Source organism: Lissotriton helveticus, chromosome 7, assembly GCF_964261635.1.
Source record: "Lissotriton helveticus chromosome 7, aLisHel1.1, whole genome shotgun sequence".
Taxonomy (NCBI): Eukaryota; Metazoa; Chordata; class Amphibia; order Caudata; family Salamandridae; genus Lissotriton; species Lissotriton helveticus.
The window spans coordinates 897,050,293-897,063,484 of NC_136068.1; the positions used below are offsets into that span (position 1 = coordinate 897,050,293).

General features: G+C 42.7%; 1 protein-coding gene across 2 annotated transcripts in view; it reads right to left on the reverse strand.

Moving 5' to 3' along the window:
* Positions 1-408: 408 nt before the first annotated feature.
* Positions 409-13,192, reverse strand: part of MAT2B (methionine adenosyltransferase 2 non-catalytic beta subunit) — a 428,529-nt gene continuing 415,745 nt past the window's right edge. For both annotated transcript variants that reach the window (XM_078653399.1, XM_078653398.1), the window contains exon 7: positions 409-2,197. In XM_078653399.1, coding sequence (XP_078509525.1) covers positions 2,027-2,197 — 171 coding nt within the window. In that variant the 3' untranslated portion in view covers positions 409-2,026. The remainder of the gene's footprint in view (positions 2,198-13,192) is intronic.

Consider the following 13,192-nt stretch of genomic DNA (forward strand, 5'->3'; position numbering starts at 1 on the left):
GTGTTCTGCTTAATTCAGATGCTCTGTCCATCACCACCCCCTTTTATGAATCACTTTGTTCACAGTAAACATCAACAAAAACCAATAAAACATGATTACATGAAAAAAAATAGACTTGCTAGTGATAACTTTTCCAAGGTCCAGAACTCCAAGATGCTGGATTCTAGTGACCAAGGACTTGCATGGCATTTCCAATTACTGCAGAATGGGGGTGGCCCAGATACAATTTCAACGAGTCAACCATGATTTCAAAAGCTTCTACAACCCCAAATCCTTCCATGTGGTGTGTGTCCTGACCTTCTGTTCCACTTTTATATTGACTGCTAAATTATAACATTTCAAATAGGACACATGCCCTTGAACAACAAAGGATATTTATCTGAAAAAATATAATACTGAAACTGCTTGTAATGCACGACAAAAAGCATTTTATTGATAATTAACTGGAAAAAATAAAGTATTTTGAGAAATACACTTTTTTTTAACAGATTAGATGCCAAACAAAATGGAAATATCTGAATAAGTTAGACAAAATAAAGCTACTCTGGAAATTTTCAGTGATTTGCAAACATCTTGTTGCTGAAATTCGCTTTCAAAGATTCAAAAATATGATTTAGGAGCAAGCTCTTCTCCAGCAGTGTGAAGAACACTTTCAATGTGCATCTTGTGAAGGGCTTTTGACAACAATCCAGTGGACAGTAAAGAAACTTTCTCTGATTATCTGCTATACAAAAATATCTTTCCATTAAGTGACATCAAGCTTCTGCCAAGTAACACAATAATACCCTGCCAATGGAACATTCCACAAAAAATTGATTAAACATACCCAAAGACAAATAATTGTGCTTTCTGAACTGTGAAAGTTCTCAAGAAAACAGAGCATCGTGGTAAGTATTTGAAAATACACTTGATGTGAATAATCAGTCATTGCAAAAATGATAGTGCACATAATTAGTCTTAAATTTCTCTTAGTCCGACGTCAGAAAACGTTTTTTCAAGTCAAGTCATTGAGTACAAAAAAACAACAGCCAAATCTATCCATAACAGCAACAACATTAAACAGTAACATACCCAAACAGTGACTTCTACACAGGATGGCTTACTAATGTGCAAAGCACGCAATATTTTTTTTTTACCTTTTCTTATAGAAAATATAATTCCCTAGTAAACAGCATCATAGACATGCTTTGATTTTAATAGGTCCATTAGAGATTAATGCAAACCATCTTAAGAAATAGCCAACGTATGCTGACAAGGGTTCTGTAGCATCCAATGAGATTGCTTTAACCAACCTTTCAATTGGCATAAAAAATAAGTATCATTAGAGACATACTTTCAGTTTTACTTTAAAGAACACTCCAGAATTCAGGAACTGTGGCATCACTCATAGATCTGTAATAGTTACTGCTTTTCGAAATCACTGTGGTAATGTGTTTGTATGTCGTTGGCTTGGAAATGTGAAGTGGGAATGTAAGGAAAATAAAAAACAGAATTGCAGAAATAATTTCAGTTAAACATTACAGTGCTTTAGGGCGTTAAGAAAGGTACCTTTACCATTGTGAATTAAGTTACTCTTAAAAGAGCATCCTATTTTGCTGCTACTCTTGTAATGCTTCAGCTAAAATGCGGTTTGTTTGGTGTCAGCTCTACATAGTTCACAATAAAGTGTTTAAACAGATACATTTACCATAAAATTTCCAGGAGTCTTTTCAGGTGTTCACACATATAGTGACTGTTTGTTTGCACACAAGAGGATTAAGCTTATTGCTAAAGATAGAAAAACAATAGCGCTGAGAAAGCATTAATAAATGCATTCACTAAAATCAAATAATTGAAGCAAAATTCCCCTTTCTGATTGTGCCAAGGAATGTAGCTCCACCTCACAAACATGTGTGCAAAGCCTTCACCGCATTGAAACGAAAAATAAAGAAGCTATTTTTTTTATATCCCTACAAAATCTTTCTGCTTGTGATAAAAAGTTTCAGACACATTTTACACTCTACACTTCAAACATCCATAAAGCAAACTAATGGAAGACAGTTTGCCTCCAGCGTTTATCAAGTAAGAAAGGCCACAGCGACTCCTTGATCCCGATCTGGAATGGTGTGCGTTGTCCAATGCCAAGGTTTTCTAGCTTTGAACAGTCGAGTTTGGCGTTCAATGGACGGGGTATGGTGGCTGCAGGTGCATCTGTGATCTAAGGGAAGACACAAGAGCAACTTGAACATTACATTGTGACTTGCTTGTAGTAGGTTAAAGGTCATACACACATCCAGTGGAAAAGATCAAAGGAAACACTCTTAAAAGTCATAAAATGCCAAGCCCCATATGTCATTCTGTGACAAACTAGTGTGTGTTTTCTTGGCTAGTTCTGAAGTTTACCAAACTTGGGAAACTAGTGAAAGGAAACAAAACCCTAATTTAGCTTTGAGCCCTAATCATTCTGTTCATTATTCTGTTTTACCTGTCTCTCACCCATACACTGTGAAGCATTTTTATTGTGTAAATAAGGACATTTTGTATGAGGCTGTTTAAATGTGTGGTTAAAGTGCATGTTTAAAGTGCACATTTATCTTGTAATAATCTACAGCCTGCTTTGGAAAAAGGGCTAGATTCGATCTGACTTTTAAGTGTTATTTCCTACAATTGTGTGTTTCTTGGAACTTTCATGATTTGAATATTTTGCAGGAAATTCAGAGCAGCAGAGTATGTTCCAAACTTATATTTGTGTAGGTAGCGTGACTGCTAGAGTCACGAAAATAGGAAAGCTGCACTTTGAAGAAATGTGTGCAGAATGGGTGGGAACGAACGGAAAAGCAGGAAGCTTTTTCTATTGTTAATACTGTATTGAAGTTAAGGCTGTTGGCAAAAATATTGTTGCCCGTTGAGAAGAAAGATCTGTTTTTGGGACGACAGAGATACTGTTCTGGGGGATGTCTGCAGGGGCCAGACAAGGTAGGAAAAAAGAGCGATCGTTGATTCCTTGTGTATTGATCTACAACTGTTAGAAACGGCGATGTATATTTAGTTAATCCGGCAGACCTTTGTTTAGGAATCGACAGAGAGGGAGAGAGAGAGAGAGAGAGAGAGAAAGAAGTAAATGTGTTTTGTTGATCCTGACAGACCCTTGTTTAGGAAACGTCAGAGAAATAGATGTGTATTTAGTTAGACTTGGCTGACTGTTTTTTCCTTTTGGAATTATTAGAGAAATAGAAATTATATAAGATTACCCTGACAGTTTGAATTAGAAAAACGTCAGGCGAAAGAGAGAAAACGTTGACATGTATAAATATGTTAGGCGAGTTGTTTAAAAAATAAAAACACATATATATATATATATATTACCTACTGGCGGTCGCCAGTAGGTATATATAGTTAGGATTTTTTCTCTATGGGATTTTTGAAAATTCTATGTCTAATAACTTTGGCGTTTGTGGACGGAATTGGCTGAAATTTTCAGGAAAATGGCACATTTTGTTTCTGAGCAGCCCTTGAAAATTTGGGGGGGGTTCGTCAAGGGGGGGCCGAGAAAAAAGGGGGGTCCCAAAACGTGTTTTTAACATTGAGTTTTCCATAGGGCGGTTGGCCTCACTTTTAGCCCGAACGGCTGAATGGATTTGCACGAAACTTGGCAAAATTGTAGGGACTGGTAGCCCGATGTGCCTTTTGTAGGTCTCAATATATGTGCTTCAGTGGATTTTGAGAAATTAACGTTCAAAAAAAGATATATATCTGTAACAGCGGACCGGGCAGCGCTCCAGTTCGCGTACTTTTCGCGCAACGGAGCTTTGTAAAGCGAAGCTGATTGGTTCTCCGGCGTCTGTAAACATTCCAAACAGTCCGTAGCGGCCGCCATCTTGTCTCTCGGTAGGATCGAGAGACAAGAGGAGGCCAAAGCGAAGGGGCAAATGACCATAAGGGGGCATAGTAGATCCTCGCTGACCCCCTAGGTTTGATGTGGAGGTTTTAAAAGGGCCCCGCGGGGCAAAAGAAAAAAAAATAATAATAATAATCGAACGGCTGAATGGATTTGCACGAAACTTGGTAAAATATTAGGGACTGGTAGCCCGATGTGCCTTTGCTAGGTCTCAATATATGTGCTCCAGTGGATTTTGAGAAATTAACGTTCAAAAAAAGATATATATCTGTAACAGCGCTCCGCTTCGCGTAACGGAGGTTTGCGAAGCTGATTGGTTCTCCGGCGTCTGTAAACATTGCAAACAGTGCGTAGCGGCCGCCATCTTGTCTCTCGGTAGGATCGAGAGACAAGAGGAGGCCAAAGCGAAGGGGCAAATGACCATAAGGGGGCATAGTAGATCCTCCTTGACCTCTTAGGTTTGATGTGGAGGTTTTAAAAGGGCCCCGCGAAGAAAAAAATAAAAATAAAATAATAATCGAACGGCTGAATGGATTTGCACGAAACTTGGCAAAATTGTAGGGACTGGTAGTCCGATGTGCCTTTGCTAGGTCTCAATATATGTGCTCCAGTGGATTTTGAGAAATTAACGTTCAAAAAAAGATATATATCTGTAACAGCGCTCCGCTTCGCGGAGATAAAATTATATCTGTATTACCTAGCTGTTGCTAACACCAGTTAGCGACGGCTAGTAGGAGATAGCGACCATCTTGGGCCCCACTTTGCATGTGAGTGATATTTATCACTAATGACATGCAAAGTGGGCATGCCAAGATGTTAGCGACTGGAAACAGTCGCTAACATCGCTATCTCCTATTATCAACTTTTGGAAATATTCGCGATAAGCGCGAATATCTCCAAAAGCTAGCACCTGCCCTGAGCAGTTCTAAGGCATGTTATCCAATGGGAGGTGGATAACATGGCTAAGAGCATTAGCTCGGTAATGCATGAATATCGCTGAGTTTTCAGCGATATTAATGCATTGCGGTCGTTTTTTATCGTATTTGCGATAAACCTTGATAATAGCAAGGTTTATCTGCGATAATTTCTGACGATGCTTAGCGGTAAAAAAATCGTTGCTAAGCATCGTTAGGGATAAATATCGCTTAACTTTGGTAATATGCCCCAACGTCTGTTAACGTTCGATTCGAAGGAAATCAGGAAGTGTTGAAAAACATTGTCTGCGCCATCTTGCCTTTTTTCAAATGCCACACTTTTGTCGTGCACGGCAGTCATTTTAGATGCCTTGACCAGACCCACTCTGTGCACGCTGTCGATCCTTAGCATGACTCCCCACCCTCGCACGCATCTCCCCCAGGCAGTGGTCACCCCCGCTCTCTGTCTTATGCATGGGTAATAAACCACCCCCCATCTGCGCTGCTCTTCCCTGAGAATCACACCCTGTGCCCGCCCGACACCTCCCTTTCGCCCTATTCACTACCGCACCCTCTGACACTCCTTTTCCTCTGTGTCCGATTGTCCAGGCCGGTCCTAGGGTATCAGCTAGCCCTGCAGATGTAGTTTATGGCCCCAGCTGTAAAGAATCACCCCTCTTCAAAGGAGTTATAGTAGATCAAGGCCCACACTCGATGAGATCCGTCACAGCAGACGCGTTCCTATTATCTGAAAACCATCCTGTATTGTGATTGGGGAGGGGACCGAGCCTGAAGCGGAAGATTCCAGGGATGACTCTTTGTACATCAAAGTTTTTACAATTATGTGTCACATTAAAAATATATAGCACTCCAACAAAGTAGTAAGATTATAAAACTTTAATAACTTATAAATATATACAAGAAAACAAAAACAGTAATAACATATAAACATTTTTAGGGAAAAACAACGAAGTAGCGGTCGGCTGTGCGAATAGTTCCAACGCAGCACAACGTCCAGATTTCTGGCATGGGGCGTCGCGGGGGGTGGGTCATCAGTAGCAAACTGTTGTGCGAATAGTTCCAAGGCAGCAGAACGATGGCACCAAGGTGATGTCCAGTAAGTTGCCGCACTGGTTTTGGTATCCTACAATGCTGCTCCGAATAACGGCGTGGGGCGCCCCGGGGGAGGCGGCGTGAACGGGCCTCTCCAGGTGGAGTGTCATCTGTTGTAGTGGGGCGCCCCTTTACCGTTTCAGTTGCCATTCCGTCCGTTTTTGGTCCACTGTGTCAAAAGCCGCAATTCAGCTGAGTTGCGCCCACTCTTGCGGTGCAGCGTAGGCGGCTGTCACAGGACTCTCAAAATGGCGGCAGGCTCTTTCCTTTTTGGGCCTGGTCCACTGAAATGGCCCTGGGACACCTTGGAAATCGGACGCTTGTCTGCTAGGTCTTGGACCCCATTCTCGAAAGCGTCCCCTCCGCCTGGAGGATTTATCAAAAGTTTTGGGGGCCCCCCCGACTCCTGTAGGCTTCTGGTGGGGAGCGGTTGCCATGATTGCTCGCGGAATGACCACGACGGAGCTACGAGATGGTGGTGCTCTCATGCTGAAGCCAGCTTCAGTCTGAAACATCCAGAAACAAGGTGGGGCTTTCATCGTTTGGGAAAAAAAAAAGTTTTCATCCAATGAAAAGTGTTGTTTTTAGGTCATATGATCAAGCCTTCCATCATTAGGAAACCAAAAGTAAAATGAACCAATGAAAAGTTTTATAAACAAGTCACATGACCTGTTATGCGGCATAGGGTATAAAATGCGGAGAAAATACGTTGGCACGTGAGGCGGCGTCAGTAGCGGACCGATGTGCGAATAGGCCGAAGGCAATACAACGCGCCAAGATCCGGATGGCACCGAGGTGGTGTCCAGCAAGTTGCAGCACTGGTGTGGCCATCCTACAATGCTGAAAGTCGGCGTGGGGCGCCCCGTTGGCCTGTGAGTTTGCGTCAGTAGCGGACCAATGTGCGAATAGGCCGAAGCCAGCACAACGCGCCAAGATCCGGATGGCACCGAGGTGGTGTCTAGTAAGTTGCCGCACTGGTGTGGCCATCCTACAATGTTGAAAGTCGGCGTGGGGCGCCCCGTTGGCCTGTGAGATGGCGGAAGTAGCGGACCGATGTGCGAATGGGGCCAAAGGCAGCGCAACAATATTTTCGGAATAGAAGACACCACAAGGCGCTGAGATGCCAAGATCCGGATGGCACCGAGGTGGTGTCTAGCAAGTTGTGGCACTGGTGTGGCCATCCTACAATGGTAAAAGTCGGCGTGGGGCGCCCTGTTGGCCTGTGAGATGGTGTCAGTAGCGGACTGATGTGCGAATGGGGCCAAAGGCAGCGCAACAATATTTTCTGACTGACACCACAAGGCGCTGAGATGCCAAGATCCGGATGGCACCGAGGTGATGTCTAAGTTGCGGACCGATGTGCGAATGGGGTCAAAGGCAGCGCAACAATATTTTCTGTATGGAAGATACCACTAGGCGTTGAGATGCCAAGATCCGGATGGCACCGAGGTGATGTCTAGCAAGTTGCTGTACTGGTGTGGTCATCCTACAATGCTGAAAGTCGGCGTGGGGCGCCCCATTAGCCTGTGAGATGGCGTCAGTAGCGGACCGATGTGCGAATAGGCCGAAGGCAGCACAACGCGCCAAGATCCGGATGTCACCGTGGTGGTTTCATAGTTGAGAGGCACTTCATCTGCAGTGGGGCGCCGAGATCCGGATGGCACCGAGGTGATGTCTAGCAAGTTGCTGTACTGGTGTGGTCATCCTACAATGCTGAAAGTCGGCGTGGGGCGCCCCATTAGCCTGTGAGATGGCGTCAGTAGCGGACCGATGTGCGAATGGGGCCAAAGGCAGCGCAACAATATTTTCTGAAGAGAAGACACCAAAAGGCGCTGAGATTCCAAGATCCGGATGGCACCGAGGTGGTGTCTAGCAAGCTATGCAGTTGAGTTGTGTGCGCACTTGCGGCGAATAGGTCGAAGGCAGCATAACAATGTTTTCTGAATAGAAGACACCACAAGGCGTTGAGATTCGGTTACCACCGAGGTGATGTCTAGCAAGTTGCCGCACTGGTGTGGCCATCCTACAATACTGCTCCGAATAACGGCGTGGGGTGCCCGAAGGGGGGGGGGGGGGGGAGGCGGCGTGAACGGGCCTTCCTAGGTGGAGGCTCGTCTGCTGTAGTGGGGCGCCCCTTTACCGTTTCAGTTGCCATTCAGCTGAGTTTCGGCTGCTCTTGATGCTACAGCGACAGGCGGCTGCAACAGGACTCTCAAAATGGCGGCCTGTTCTTTGGATTTGGGCCTGGTCCACTAAAATGGCCCTGGGACACCTTAGAACTCGGACGCTCGATTTTTTTTTTCCTTTCCTGTACATGCAAAAAAAGGTAAATGCCCGGTACGTTACACGCTTCATCTGCCACGATGAACTCTCCAGAGGAACCGAAAAAAAATATAGTTATGGTAACTATACCATGCATCGTCATATGGAGAGGTGGCACCAATTAATTATAGTGCTGCATAAAAGAGAGATTTGGAGGAGAACCCCTGACCTGCTAGTACATTCATCAAAGAAGTGGCACTGACAGCATCAGAGGCAAGGGAAACGGTCCCAAATATTTAGAAGAACTTTGGAAAGAATAAAATGACATGTTTAGATTGTGGCAAATTAATTTCATGTGGACAGATGAGTGTTACTCTAATAAATACAGCATATGAACATCATCATAGTCGATGGTTGGTAGAGACATTTTGACTATATCCTGGACCTGCCCGTCGTTGCCCAAAATGGCGCCGGAATAAATGGGACTCGTAATTCCTTGTTGTGTACTGGTTGCAGAACCTTGAAATCACGAGATACGTATGCAGTTTTGAAGCACATGGCGGGCGGGGACGAGAATTGATTGAATATTTCGACATCCCTATTGATATTAAGTTCTGATGTGTTATTGATTACTGTACTATTGAAAGTTCGAATTAACGTCACCCATGGTACTTGCCCGCAAATGTATATCTAGATAATTTTATTGTAACTGGCCCTGTCGTATTTTAATTATAAAATGTACGTCCACCGATTCCGTAACTGTTAGACACCTTAGTTCTTGCAACCCAATGGCCCGCCCGTTACGTTCCTCTACAGTGTAAATGTCTACTCATCATATACGATTACAGTTTGCTCCGTGGCCGGCCCACGTGGTTATAGGCTCGTATTTGTATAATGAAATTTTCACAATAAAGGTTTTTAAAAGAAAACATGGTAGTAGTATATACAATGGTAAAGTTTTTAATAATAGTCACTGTTTTAGAATCAGTAAAAGGCAAGTGAAATAAAGCAGACCAATTACATGAAGGGTAAAAGGTATAATTCGAAGGAACGCAGTAAAGATAAATGGTCAAGGGCTGTTGTGTTTTCTACTCCTGCAACATAAAGTGATCGATAAGAATCTCATATTCAGGCGTATCGGCGACTAAGACAGCAGGTCGACCCTCTTTTGCTCAACGGCTCCGTCATGGGACGAAGAAACGCTCTTTTTCTCGAAAAAAGAATATATTTTACTTGCAGGACAGTTGTAAATTTTCCGGGAAAGTACATTAGCCTGGAACATTATAACATATATTTAAGAAAAAATTATGTTCGGAAGTAATAAAAAGCGTAATTTTTAGGTCATATGACCAAGCCTTTCATCATTAGAATAAGAAAAGTAAAATGAACCAATGAAAAGTTTTATTAACAAGTCACATGACTTGTTATGCTTACGTTACGCGCTGCGCGCCCCGGATGACTTCCGGATGCGCTAACGCGGCGCGTCATATGACGCATTACGCGACAACGCAGGTCCAGAATATAGTCAAAATGTCTCCACCAACCAGCGGTTGGAACACAACCCCTTTCAGCAGGCTAAATAGTTCTGTTAAATGACAACAGAAGGGACAGGCAACAAGAACCATCAGTCAAAGAGGGGAGGGCTAGTTCTTCTCTACCGGGTTACATTGGGGCGCTACCGGAACTGATCGAATTGGTAGTCTACAGTGTTTCTGGATATTCAGACTGAAGCTGGGGTTAGCATGAGAGCAGCACCATTTCGTAGCTCCGTCGTGGCCATTCCGCAACCAATCATGGCAGCCGCTCTTTATCGTTATTTTGGGCGGGGTGGGTGGCGGAGCCAAGCTGTTTTGCAGCCATCATTGTGTGGAGTTCAGTTCATCTCACTAGTTTTGTATTTGTCATGAGGGGTTGTTCCTAATGTTTCTATTTTAGCGAGGTCAAAAAGAGATCCCATTAGTGGCCTACTGATTTTGCTCGATTCCTTTTCTTTTTTTTTTACACGATTTTTCGTTATCTGCGAAGACTAAACAGAGTATTGCGACTCTGTGTTTGTTTGTAAATAGAGAATGAACCAAAGAGAACCAATTCTAAAACAGTAAATACTTGGATAACAATCAATCAAATGGAGAGAGAAGCAGGCACGACGTATTACAACGGGGGCAAAGGCCTGCGTTAACTACCCTTCACTATGTGCAAAGAGAGAGTACTCCTAATAGAAATGAGGGGGGGGGGGGCACCATTCAAAGCAGATCAGTGTGCATAAACACGAAAATGTTTTCACTTACCACGTACTTGACATTCGACAGCTTATGATATTTGCTATTAAAAAACCATTGAAATTCACTGAAAAAACCATAGGTTATAGACCATATATAGTTAGGAATTAGCATTTACAAAACCTTGAAAATTCACTGAAAAAACCATAGGTTATAGACCATATATAGTTAGGAATTAGCATTTAAAAAACCTTATTTTACTCACACAAAACCATTGAAATTCCATATATAGTTAGTTGCACTAACTATATATCGCGCACCCGCAATCCACTGCTGATCATGTCACATATTACATCATTCATGACATGGTCAGTGACATCACTGATGACATCTCAAATGACATCACTGATGAGATCACTGATGACATCATCCAGTGACTGTGTGTTTCTGTAAAGTTTAAATATGTTTTACATATTGAAGAATGAGTAGATGTATAAGTGTCTGGACGAAGGATTTAGTAGGTGCATGACTGAATGTATGAGTGAGTGATTAAATGTGTCTCACTGAGTGCATGGGTTAGTGACTAAACTGTCTTAATTTGTGCATCATTATGTCTGTTGTTCTGTAAACTGCTGCATGTGTTGATCAGTAGCTATATGATTAACTATATGGGTTATTGATTGATTGTCCAAGTATTTGTATGGGAGACTGAGTGTGTGTGTGGCTGGCTGGGAGGTGTGTGACTGTGCAGATCAATGTGTACTTGTATCAATGATTGTATAAGAAAGTAAGTATGTGTTAGTATATGTTTGAAAATGTAAGGTGCTCTATGTTTAACTGTATAGACAAGAAAATGGAAGTGTGATTGATTCTTTACAGGACTGACTAGGTGTGTGAGTAACTCCATGGATGAGTGGCAGAGTGTGAGTGTCTGTATAGGTGTATGAGTGCATATGATAGTGTTGTAAAGATGAGTGATTGTATGTATGAATGATTGTATGGGTGAATGAGTAAATGTGTGTGTAGACGTAGGAATCAGTGAGTACGTATGTAGTAACTAGTATTGGTGTGTCAATGGTTTCAAAAATTATACTCTGTATTTAACACTGGGTGAAACAGAGGTTATATTAAAATGTGAGGAGATGCATTGTATTGTCACATGAATGATATCATCAGTGATGTGGTCATTGATGTCATTTGAGATGTCATCAGTGATGTCATCAGTGATGTCACTGACCATGTCATGAATGATGTAATATGTGACATGATCAGCAGTGGATTGCGGGTGCGCGATATATAGTTAGTGCAACTAACTATATATGGAATTTCAATGGTTTTGTGTGAGTAAAATAAGGTTTTTTAAATGCTAATTCCTAACTATATATGGTCTATAACCTATGGTTTTTTCAGTGAATTTTCAAGGTTTTGTAAATGCTAATTCCTAACTATATATGGTCTATAACCTATGGTTTTTTCAGTGAATATATATATATATTACCTACTGGCGATAGCCAGTAGGTATATATAGTTAGGATTTTTTCTCTATGGGATTTCTGAAAATTCTATGTCTAATAACTTGGGCGTTTGTGGACGGAATTGGCTGAAATTTACAGGAAAATGGCACATTTTGTTTCTGAGCAGCCCCTGAAAATATGGGGGGGTTTCGTCAAGGGGGGGCCGAGAAAAAAGGGGGGTCCCAAAACGCGTTTTTCCCATTCATTTTTCCATAGGGCGGTTGGACTCACTTTTAGCTCGAACGGCTGAATGGATTTACATGAAACTTGGCAAAATTGTAGATATGGTTTGCCCGACGTGCCTTTGCTATGTTTCAATATATGTGCTCCAGTGGATTTTGAGAAATTAACGTTTAAAAAAATATATATATCTGTGACAGCGCTCCGGTTAGCGCCCCGGTTCGCGTACCGGACGCGTCACGGAACTTCGCGAAGCGAAGCTGATTGGCTCTCCGGTGTCTGTCAACATTCTAAACAGTCCGGAGCGGCCGCCATCTTGTCTCTCGGTACGATCGAGAGACAAGATGTGGTGAAAAACGAAGGGGGAAATGAAGGAAAGGGGGCAAGGTAAACCCCTCCTGACCCCCTAGGATTGATGAGGGGGATATTGAAGTCCCCTGCGGGGCAAAAAATAAAAAAAAAATTTTTGCCATTTTTCGTGGTAGAGGCGCTTCCCGGTACGCGAACCGGGCAGCTAACCGGCAGCGTAACGGGAGTCCGCCATCTTGTGTTTTTGGAGCGTCCGGTTCGCGTACCGGGTAGCGTCCCGGTAAGCGTAACAAGGGGAAAACCAAGAGAAACAGTAAAAAAAAAATTAAGGGAATAGATTTCCAGCAAACTTGGCAAAATTGTAGGGACTGTTTGTTTGATGTGCCTTTGCAAGGCCTCAAGATATGTGCACGTGTGGATTTTGTCTAATTAAGGTTAAAAAAAATATATACATCTGTAAGCGTGCTCCGGCGCGCTTACGTTACGGGTTTTGTTTGCGCTGCAGAGCCGATACGTCACGGTTATGCGACGCGTCATGAGGCGTCTCACGTGGCTACGTGATACGTCACGTAATAAAGAATATATTTTACAGCTATAGATATTAGCTTTTAAAAAACCAATGAAATTCACTGAAAAAACCATAGGTTATAGACCATATATAGTTAGCTGGACATTTTATTGACATAAAACCAATGCAATTCCATATATTAGTTAGTTGCACTAACTATATATCGCGCACCCGCAATCCACTGCTGATGATGTCACATATTATATCATTCATGACATGGTCAGTGACATCACTGA